This window comes from Opisthorchis viverrini (assembly GCF_000715545.1).
Source record: "Opisthorchis viverrini unplaced genomic scaffold opera_v5_150, whole genome shotgun sequence".
Lineage (NCBI taxonomy): Eukaryota > Metazoa > Platyhelminthes > Trematoda > Opisthorchiida > Opisthorchiidae > Opisthorchis > Opisthorchis viverrini.
In genome coordinates, this window is record NW_008751806.1 from 816,584 (window position 1) to 828,645 (window position 12,062).

Here is a 12,062-nt window from a genome sequence, read left to right on the forward strand (position 1 = left end):
TTTGTCCTGAAGTTGTACCGCTGGAATGTGGAATGTTTTGGTAAAAAACAAAGCATATTGTCCGCACACAGGCGTGCACTTTTTGTTACCAACCTACAGTCAAAAATATTCACTTTTATGCATATATTTTGGCTAAGCAGATGTCATCTTTGTCAGTATGTTGAAATATTGGTTTAATGGTGATACTACTGATGGGGAGGCATGCGAGCAGTATATGTTGTTCTTGGAATTTCGGTTTGCGTCTCTTGAAAAGCGGAGATCTGTTGCGGAATTTGATCAGTGAACGATTGGAGTCAGCGAATATCCAGGAAAGTTGAAGAAGACGCATTCAGGAGAATATGGATGTCCAGTTTTTGTAAATAAGATGCAAATGAGAGTTTTGCTTCCCTGTCCGATAGTCTGTAACTAGTCAGTTGGCATGTTCTAATAAATAACTCCGCAGCGAAGGCCTTCTTTCATTGGTAGCTCTGATGCGTTTTCTGTGGATGGTCAGGCTGTCATTGATCCATCCGGGGAGCTTGGCAGTTAGCTTGCAAACGCTTTGTCCCCAGTCAAAGAGATATTGTCAGTATGCAGATATCACGCATCACCACTGAACTGCTCATGGACGATGTCTCATCGACTGGGAATGAAACGTTTGCCATCTAAGTGCCAAACTCGGCAAAACGATCAATGGCCAACTGATCAAAAGCCCATATCCCTTTATTGGTGCCCATGGTCCTCCCCATGAGGCCTGGAGAAAGCACGAACAAATAATCTTTCGTATTTGAGTGTAACTCATGACCATCACAGCTCGACAGTTTTCTCAAGCCACGCAGATGAATTACCCACAAACTATTTTTTCTTCTTTTTTAGCCTCATACAGGATATACACTGACTTTTGTTCATATACGTTGTCTGACGAGCAAATAGGGTATATAAAAAGTTTCACCAGGACCTTGTAAACGCCGATTATTTTGAGGACCTTTTACAGATAAGCCCCGCCAAAAAACCAACCACCGCCAACCAAAAAAGATCAGAAAAAACGATGATACGGAATTGGTTTTTTTAGTTTTTATTAGAAAGTGAAATTGGGACGTGCCATTATTAATTTGCATGAAAAGGTACGTTTTTCGGTAACTTTGCCTCCAAATGAACTCACACAAGTAATTGTCCACTAGAGATTGGTGTGTGCCGCATTGGAATTTATTTTATTCTGTTCTTCCAGTCAACAGTGGTCATGTGGCTAATAGATAATTACACTGAGTAGAATTTGATTCTTCTCAACTTTTTGGACCACCAATAAATGGATAGAATTACTGTCATAATTTCCATAGTTGGTCACTCTAGCGAAGTTCCCTTTCGAAGACCGATTTCTTGCTGACACTGTCGGGCATTACAAATCCACCTGTCAGAAACAGTTAAAAGTGTTATTCGGTGGCCATTGTTGCACAAACGTTGCTGATGGATCACTCCGTGGCTTTGCAAAAACGTATTGCCGTCTCCTTGTCGAAACGGGAGAGTTGTAAGCGTCAGAAAGTTCATTTGAGGTTTTACGTCCGACCGGATAAAATGTTTGCACAAAATGAGTCTAGGTGCGGATACGGAATTGTTTTGATCAAAAATAGGTCAATAATTGTGTGGTACAATATATTGGAGCTGGCGATAATTGGCGGGGCTTGTCTGAAAAAGACCCTGTTATTGTTCATCAAGCCAACCTAGTGATTGCTGGACTACCAACCATGGCCTGCCAACCGTCGGTTTACGTTAGGCTTTCCAGATGAATTGTGGTTAGACTGACCTCTCGGATAATGCGATTTCGAATTGAATGATCGCATTCGCAAGCAAGAAGGTCTTTTTAGAAAAGAGATTTCTCCATGCCTCTTAGCACTTCTTTAGTTTTGAACAAAATGAGGACACCTGCTTGATACTTCGTGAAGGGAATGAAATCACAAGAGGATCGGATAAGGCAGTTAACCCTTCCGATTTGCGATACTTCAGTGGACAGCCCGCGAATGAACTAATTTCGAAGAACCATCGAGAACAAAAATAGGTGCTTTCAAAATAAGCCTGCATATTTGGGCAAGACATAATCAGACAGAATAACACCACGAAATCACGTAGGTACATGTCAGTTCATTTTGGTATGCTGTCTTCTTTCATGTGAACACAACAGTACACCAAACATATTTGTAATGCACTACTCATGAGGTTGCTGAAAATTCGTCGACAGCCCACGACCGGTTTCACCCTTCTTGGGGTTCATCAGTTAGGCGCAGTCCCCGGATTTCCGTCAACCTTATGTTCAACTTGAAACCGAATTGAACGAAATTAGCGAATATACACTCGTTTGCAAACTAATTTTGGTTTTTCAGGTACTCACCTTGAACGCAGCTGGATCACTCCTTTGTGATTTCTTCTAGGCGATACCTCGAATGGCGTTTCGATTGAAATATAAGGCAGCCTGGTACAGCACATTCAGTTGCCTGGAAGCATCACAAACAAGAGATTCAGATGGGTTCCAGGTGAGTCTCTCACAAACCCAAATTAGTTTGCAAATGAGTGTATTTCTCTAAGTACAACAAACACATTTTTGGAACAGCTTCGCCTGAATTCCCATCAGTTCTCCGAGTAGAAGCACTCCTTAAGCTTTTCTTTGGATCGTCTCCTGCAACTGGAGTTCTTATGTGGACAAAAACCCAGAAGCACCATGCAACTATTGCTGAAGCCCCACGGCAGTGTATATGTGCTAGCGGCCCCTAAGGCAATTGGTACCCCCGTTCTACCGGTCAGCAATTAAACGCTATACTAATCGGCCACGAGTGCCTCACCTACGGTGTGAATGAAACTGAAAGCTCTCCTCAAAAATATTAAGTAATCCAATTTTGGGGGGGGGATAGAACCAAACAAGTCCCAAGAGCCTTGCGTCATTCGAAGTGCCAATCAATACGGCATCATGTAAATCGTGTGATGAATAAAATCCGTGGCACCTTTTTCAGTCCACGAACCAGTGAATCAGACTGCTGACCAGTCAGTCATAGCTGGATTGCACAGTACTCAGCTGCCGATCATAACCTCACTAGAAAGAGTTTTCTTAAAACTCGACTGAACGACAAGAACAAAACCCACCCGGGAAACTTGGACTAAAGCCTCGATCCGGTGTATCACTCTGTGACTTCTTTCTCGTTCTCCCAATGTCCTTTCGGTCAGTCTTTCACAGGTGAACCGACCTGACTATACCTGTTGATGCAGGTGGACGAATCCAGCGGTACTTAAAGAACGAGCACCTCTCCAGCAGTCATCGCCGTCAGACAAGTAAATTAAGAAAATATTCACAAAATCACAGTCATCAGCGTATTATTGAACTGACAAACGTACTTATGTCTTTTGCGACAAGAATCGATCACTTTCCTCGTTCTGTAGACCAGTTGGTCCGGCCAGTTGTAATTATTCTTTAATCTTGCATGTCGATACACATAGGTTGACCTTGGACAAGGACATTTAGGCGGGCGAGGTTACATTACAGCTAACAATGTTAAACTATTCTTAATTTGCGTACGAATGGTCAAATCAATCCGCATTTGAGCTGCTTGCTGGCTAAAGACGTAGGCTACTTATGCGACACCTCAGCAGTAATGGACGATTTTCCTTAGCGGAAGCAACCTACGCAAAGCCCTCCATCGTGCACACTTACGTTCGACTGATTGTGTTCCAGTAAACCAATGAGAATAGTCTGAAGCATCGGCAGACTCCACCAATCGGAAACCGGCTGACTTGCGAAAATCACGGCTTTGGTTGATTCATCCCTACCCTGCAGACATTTTCTTGATACATGTTACAAACTAACAACAGTCACTGAAACCTTGCACGTAAGTTTGTATTGGACACTTATTCCACGAATTAGGCAGGGCGATTTGGTCAGTGAAGCTGTTAGAAATCCGGGTGACAAGTAGCTATAGAGGCATAGGCGTACAGTTTATCAGTTCAATCTGTTTCGTAGAATAAGCGATAGCTCCAGCAAAAATGTGGATTAAGTGTCCGAGTAGAAACGAATCAAACACACTTAGCAACTTAAGAGAACACCAAGCTTTTGAGAAGGGATTGAAGGAAAAAATTGGATCAAAGTTAGAGGCTGCCTGCAAACTTTTGAAGGAAACATACAAACATGTCCCCCCCTTAGTAACAACCTGAGTCTTTGTTCCCCTTTTGCTGACATAAAACCTGAACCAGTTCAGCTTATGGGAATGCTCCGTGTCAGAACCTGTGCTACGCCATCGGCAGGCAGAAGTGCGAGCTAGCACATGAAGGTTCGTCTTTCTAGACCCCGCGCTGGTTTTGCCCAGACCATAACTTCGACATGGATAACAAGAAGGGGCTGATAAGGCCCAATGAAGGGCAGCACGTCCGCATTTGACCTCCTTTTTCCTCGTCCGCATGCTCTTACAAACATTCCACCGTTTCACCACTTCACTGGGCTATTTGGCGTCAGTTCTGCAAACGTTTCGCACTCGCCGATAGCTTACAGACTTTCTGTCCACATACACTCACTAATTTGTGCCCGTTTATCCACAAGCATTGATCAGACTGCAAAGATATGTTCGAATTAAAACTATTGGTGGACCTGAACAAATGTGCGTCAAACGGTGGTTCACCTGTTTCTAGACACGATATAGAGCGTCACTCTTATGCGAATTGGTAACGCCTTAAATGCATTGGCTTGAAGTTTGATCAAGTGGGCCAACTGCCAAGCTGCCCTCACCCTCTTCTCTGCACCGAATCCTGTGTTCCACGTCCTCATATCTCCAGCAGCCAAGTGGATGACAGTCCAGATAACTGCCTGTGACCGGTCGTCAAAAAGTTTAACAAAACTATCAAAACTAATAATGGCTCCTGTTTATCGGAAATAATACGGATCGCTTCTCAGACATAAGTCGCAGGCAGAAAATAAAAAACAATTTCATCCCCTCGACTGCCCCCACTTCTTTGGATGCAGCACGAGGACAACGTACGTAGTTCTACACTCCGAAAAGTTCCGGATCTTATCCGGATAAGCCCCGCTAGTAACACAAAAGTGCATGTGCGAAAAGTTAATCCCGCCATATTTTGCCAGCTCCAATTTAATGTACCACACAATCTTGACCTATTTTTGATCAAATCAATTCCGTATCCGCACCTAGGCTCATTTTGTGCAAACATTTTATCCGTTCGGACGTAAAACCTCAAATGTTGTGCAACAATGGCCACCGAATAACACTTTTAACTGTTTCTGACAGGTGGATTTGTAATGCCCGACAGTGTCAGCAAGAAATCGGTCTTCGAAAGGGAACTTCGCTAGAGTGACCAACTATGGAAATTATGACAGTAATTCTATCCATTTATTGGTGGTCCAAAAAGTTGAGAAGAATCAAATTCTACTCAGTGTAATTATCTATTAGCCACATGACCACTGTTGACTGGAAGAACTTTCTTCGCGAAGTTTGCGCCTGGCGGCTTTTGCGGACTCCAACAGTTATCGGCGGCCCAGGTCTGCACGTCGAGATCGATGAAACGCTAATATCTCGCCGTAAAAAACATGCAGGGCGATGCAAGTGTACCGAAGAATGGACCTTTTCATGGAAATTAATGATAACGTGTCCCAGTTTCACCCTCTTCAATAAAAACTGAAATTGCTAGTTTCATATCCTCTCTTTTAATTATTTTTGGTTGGCGAGAGCTATTTTTTGACGGAGCTTACCTAGAAAAGTTCCGAAATTACGCACGAGTACCTTCCAGTTCAAGCTTAAAACCGGGGTCGCCCAGACTCCGGTGGAGACACGCGAAGCCAATCTAGCCCCTATCAACTCAAGATTGGGTAATCGTGTCGTGTTTGTAGGCACTTTTGTTCTTAAATGTACAATGGTTGAGTACAACACTGCATTCTCATGGGACTTTTATTCAAACGTGGTAGATCTAATAATTCAATTAAGCCTAGCACCACCTCCTTTAGGATTACTATGGTGAGGATGAAGGAATTTGTGCGGGTAGTGCTACTGTTGTTTACTTTCTTAGAGCAAAGTGTTTACAGCAGCATAATTCACGCTGACATAGACAGCGGAAGCCATCAAGCTGGCCTCATAATCGCCAGCGGGGTGTCAGGCTAAGTTCTGCCACCCTTTCTGTCTCAACTCGAGGTGACGATTGCTGGATAATTTTCCTTTCTTAAAACACCACATATCTCCCTTCATCTCACTCCTCAGAGGCGGTATGTCTAACTGGAAATGCATTTTTCACTTTTAACCATGGACGGCCCACAAATATTTCTGGAAATCTTGACTCGTCAAGCTGGTTGTCCTGATTGTAGACCGTCTGAGATAACAAGGCATAGATAGCTGCAGCAAAACGCGTCAAATTTGCACCGACTGATTGGTTAACCTGGTGAACAGTTGTTCTTGAAAGTGAGCCTCCTTTCAGAACAATACCGACAAATTTTTCAGTTATTATGGAGTGACTAAAACTAACAGTGGTGCGACGGTCCAAGTGTCCACATAAACCAGCTATAAGCGCGATGGAGTTGCTTATGCCACATAAGCCGATAGAGAGAGATTAGATCAACTCACTCTCTTGAACCTCTGAGTTAGGCGCGGGAATTGTAGTCAACGTTACTTAAAGTGTGGTCTATTTCAGTTGTCCTCCGCCAAGAAATGTCGTATTTCGGTAACTTACGTTGGATCCACAAACCGCATGGAGCTTATACGTTTTCCGTTCCAGAGCAACCATTGCGCATTTAGTTAGTCTAGAAGGTGGACTGAAGGCTTCATCATTTTTAATAGTAGGGTATAAGATATTCCCCGAAACGGCAAACCCAGGAAATCCGGAGGGTGAACCGGTCACCGATTCGTTAGACTGGTTTACGATAGACTGTGACGACGGCCTGTGACGCACCCGAATAAACAAAAAACGCTTTTCAAGTGCGTATGGTCAATTCGAGAACCAAGCCATTCGCTCCCCTTTTGGGACCAAATCAGGAAACCCAAAGCCACCTGATTGTATGTGCTCTCTGCGGACTGAATGCAGACTTTAAGCTTCGGTGCCAGAACAACTTCAGTGGGTATGGGCGCAGCAAGGTAGAGACTATTTGACCGGATAGAACATTCACACCTGGCAAACTCTCTCGCTTTCGAATTTGGAGCGTGAGCAAGTAGGCATTACCAAGCTATATGCGGAAACGATTGAGGCTCCCAGCTTCCTCAGCGTTTGTCCCCTGCAATCACAGTAATTGCAAAAACCGCTCTTTTCGTAGATGACTTGCTGCTTTTAACACAGCCTCATATAGACCTTCAGAGACTACGTGGAGCCCATACGCCACTGCTCCATAAATTACGCCAAACAGACTATCAGCAAGCAGCTACTGGGAGCTTTCATTGGACCGTCAAAAATTCGGTTAAATTTCTGAAACTCGTTGGCTGTGAAATGTGCTTAGACCTTAAAATCTTGCGGCAGAGTGCTTCGATTTTAAGGAGTGTGACAGGGGGATCCTGTTTGACCAGGAGGTCATAGACGATTAAATTCATCGTCTCTCATCATAGACAAATAGAACTAATATTTTTGCAAGACTAAGGCGTCAACCATCACTGAGCCTAGGGTGCGGAATATCCTTCCTTTTTACGTTGGTGAAGTGCACCTACGACGCAATTCAAATCGCTGTACAACGATTTTTATCCTGAGAGTTGTTCAAGCTTTGCAGACCAGCCTATATTAGGATTCTAATATACTAAGGATTGAGCGACCCTATTCACGAAACAACAGGCTAAGTCTTCCGGATCATTGAGTACTACCTAATCACAAGCAGTGTGATTAGGTCCGTCCACGGTTACGCAAGCGACCTGTTGATCTACCCGCAGAGTTGATCTTACCACAACACCAGTCGCAGCAACAACCCGGATCCATGAACCGAAGTAAGCACCCTTCAATATGGTTTCCTGTCCAAAACGCGGGTGTACTGATGTGAACAGGACAACTTGAGACAACTTCTCGGACAACTGATGGAAAATGTGCCCAACGCTCCGAATTGACCATGATGCCACAAATGCAAATCGTTTAATGCAGTACAATTAACACCGCTGTTTTTGTCCGGATGCTTTAGCTGAGATGTCTCTTAAATTTTGCTGTAATTTGCGCGAATGCCTTGGATAATTGCGCCAAACCAGTTATCCATGGATCCAAGATCCTACATCCTTGATCGATACATGGCTTTTTCAAATTGAGCACTTTGTCGAATCACCGTTGTATACGTTCAGGCGTTTGATTACCAGGACAGAAATGGCGACATACCTGTACGGAATGCCAGCAATTTGCCTCAAACTTGATTTCGGTCTATCGCTCTCAACTAGCCGATTCGCCTCAAATTACTATGTACATCAGAGGCCAAGATTGTCGGACTTTCAGCCTCGGTAGCTATTCTTCCTCTTGATGGAGGAAAGTGTTGTTTTCCCACCAAAAAGCCACAACAGTTGTTGATCTACTTAACCCCTTCTGACTTCGCTTTTAAAGCCCTTTGACTGACAATAATTTGGGAAGCATTTTCATCCCCATGCTCCTGGCTTCCTTTATTCTTCTAAACAGATCCGATAGCATGGCACAAAACCTGCTTTTGATCCACGTGTTTCTGGACTGACCAGTGAAATTCGGACTTCCTCTTCACCAAGTAAAATGGCAATTTATAGGGCATTACGACTCCTTCCACATAGGGAGAGGTGACTACGATGTCCCAGCCTGTCGGTTAAACCACTCAGAACTTCCCTGCAATACAATCTTGAGCATTTTATACGACTGCAGCTACTACATATGTATAGCTACTCATTGAGCTAGGTCAGCCGGTCGTCTTTGACGCACCCCTAGAGGTCGTCGTCCAACCTCTCAAGAACGCACAATCGTCCCCAAATGTGGGGTTTATGAGTTTAACTCAAAGACGAAAGATTATTTGTTCGTCTTCACTTCAGACTATGGTCACCAATAAAGGGATATGGGCTTTTGATCAGTTGGCCATTGATCTTTACGATTATAGCTTCTATAGGACAGTTCGCGTGAAAGTAAGCTTGACCTACTCTTTTTCGGCAAATCAACTATCATCCCTTCTGGATTCTGTCATAACCAACGATTGATACTTCGTCGATCAGGTAATAATTAATTATCCACTGGGATTTTGCGACCACTATGTACTGGTTTCTGATTTATTCTGTCATAAGGCCAGCAATCCCAAATCTCAAACCCGGATTCGAAACTTTTCAGCTATGCGCATCTTCCTCAAAAGAGTTAAACTGGGACCATTTTCAGTGGAAGTCTAAAATATATAAATAGGTTGAAGAGGCCGACGCGGTGCTCGTCCCAAACAAACAACACGCAGTCGGAGCAGCTGCAAGCTATCTAAAGGATTCGGCATCTTCTGTGAAAGAGGCCGCAACTATGTTTCAAAAAATGACTATGGAAGACAGAAGATGAACTGGCATTTTGTAAAGTGCGGAATAGCTGTAAATCGGGAACCCGCCAATGGAAATTGCGTAAAAGAGCCATCATTCTGTAACATGTCCAGAAAAACAGAAATGTGCTTTTCAAATGCACGAGAAATTTCCGCGGAATCAAGCCATCCCCGGTCTCCTTGAGGACAGGAATGGAGAACGCACGAGTGACCCAGAGAGAGGGCACTATGCAGGTCTGTATCCAGCCCCAGCGTTCTCGTCACAGCCAATCCCGTCAAGGCCTAATTACGAACGGCCACTATCCGACTTGGTCCTCATGGTGGAGGACAGTCGTCAACTCTTGCACAAGATTAATCCACTCCGCGCGTTGGGTCCCGGCGAGTTCAATTCAATGATCCTGAAGGAAACTTTATATACACTGGAAACTTATTTCTGCCTGGTGTTTCGTCAGCCGCATGACAAAGGCCGCCTTACTTCTGGTTGGAAGGAAGCGATTGTCATGCCAAATTACAAACTGGTGACCGGCTATCGGCTGGCAGCCATAGACCTATAAGCCCAACTAGCGTGCCGTGCAAGGTGATGGAACGCACTCTGAAGCGAGCTATCCTAGGTCACCCTACTTTCAACAACTCTCTATTTCCCGCTCAACACGGATTTCTCCCCGACCTTTGTTGCTTGACGAACATACTCGTGTTTAAGGACTGCTTAGCCCAGGCCAAGGGCGAAGGGCTTATATCGGATGCTATATATTTCGCCTTATCAAAAGCGGTTTATCAGGTCCGACACGTTCTGATATTCCAACAACACGAGTCTTATGGGATTCAAGGGAAGATCCTGCATTGGGCCAAAGCGTTTTGATCAGACAGATCCTCCCGAGTGAAGGTAAATTCTACTTACTTTTCCCGGCGCCGGTCTCCATTAGAGTTCCCCAAGGCTCTGTTATGGGACCACTCCAGTTCCTGACATAAGGTAAGACCTTCCAGACGTTCTTGCAAGTCCAGATCTACTGTTTGTGGACGAATTGAAATCCTGGAGTTCCAATGCCAGTGCCCACCAAATGGATGTAGACGCTGCAAAGCAGTGGCCCTCGGACTGGCACCTTCCTCTGAACTATGAAAAGTGCGTCCGTGTATCATTTGGAGGAGACTCAGCGAATGCCTTTGTCGTGCATGGTGAGAAAGGACCAGGAGACATCACGAGGACAGATGCCAAAAAAGATTTGTGTCTGGCTCTCTCCGAAATTGTCCTTCTCACTGCACCATGAGAAGTTGGGCTGTAAGGCATTCACCGTTCTACAGATGATTCGGCACACCTTCCCCCGTATTAGTCACATGGACTTCCAAATACCTCATGGTGCCTACGTGGGACCGCTCCTTGAATATGCCAACCAAGTTGCTTACTCAGGACGTACGAAAGGCCCAATCCTCATTGGGCGTCCAGCGAGGCGCCACGAAAATGGTTGCCGGCCCCATATCCGTGGACTACGAAACGCGTCTCACAGTGCTTGACCCCTTTCTCCTGGAGTGTTGTCGCATTCGAAGGCACCTAATTCTTACTTTTACCCTGAACAAGACTTGTTCAAATCTTTTTCGCCGTTGACCCAGCAAATACACAGCGGGGACATAGTGAGATTTTCAAGCTCAGAACGCAAACTTTCATTAACAATTTTTTTCAGTTCGGCTAGTAGCTGCGTGGAATAACCTTCCTGAGACGTTTGTCCACGCTCCCTCCAGAACCCAGTTCAAAGCACCATTAGACTTATTTATGCAAGTCCTCGCGCTGGCAAGCAATCTGCCCCGCGCTGACAGCATAAAGGGCAGTATTACACTTTTTTCACTTCCGCCATTCAATGAACGACAAGAAGAGATCAGACTCGGGAAAAATCGTCGAAAGCCTCGATCCTCTGCGTTATTATGTGAATCCGTGACTACGTATGTGTTGGGTCGAACTCAAGGTCATTGATAGGGGCCGACCTTGAAATTATTTGAACGTGTAAACAATTGGAGTATTGTAGTATGCGTTGTTGATTGATTCATATGTAAGGATTGGTGATGTACAACCGTGCTTACTGGGCTTTGGCTCATGAGCTTTGTTTCTGTTTTCCATCCACAGAAATTGTCGCGAACACCTGCCTTCGGAGAATCACTGTCCCCTGGTGCTTCCATAGCGTGCATATTACAGTATGTTGTGTTCATGGGTAGCCATAACTTTGGTTTATAATGACAGAACTATCAGCGTGTCCTTCGGAGCCAACCGATCAACAATAGTGTCTGTGGTTGAGCCAGAGCTGCAGCTCCCACACCACCGGTGGCAAGCGTAACATGCCACCCCTATTCGCCACCTTTGGGCATCGATGTTGCCACCGGTGGCGTTTACTGGGTGGTCAACTATTTTCTATTTCTGATCGTTCACTCCTTAACGTGAAGTATTGTTGTGGCATGAAGAAGTGTCTACCAATCATCTGAGCACACAGAATTTTGTAAACAGTTGTTGAAGTATTTAGTGAGCAATGTACGCTAGGCTTGGAATATGCAGCGGACTAGGACCTAATCAGCGTGTTCGGACAAATTAACAAGCAAAAGTAACCATTTGACGACAATTATCAGCTATGCCTACAGCAACAGCAAT

General features: G+C 44.7%; 1 protein-coding gene across 1 annotated transcript; it reads left to right on the forward strand.

Annotated features, from left to right (window-relative positions):
* Positions 1-5,874: 5,874 nt before the first annotated feature.
* T265_06890 (hypothetical protein) lies at positions 5,875-9,456 on the forward strand (the record flags this gene model as incomplete). Its single annotated transcript, XM_009172278.1, has 4 exons — positions 5,875-5,922; positions 8,958-9,047; positions 9,135-9,290; positions 9,316-9,456. The coding sequence occupies 4 exons, from the start codon at positions 5,875-5,877 to the stop codon at positions 9,454-9,456; spliced, it is 435 nt and encodes a 144-aa protein (XP_009170542.1).
* Positions 9,457-12,062: the final 2,606 nt, after the last annotated feature.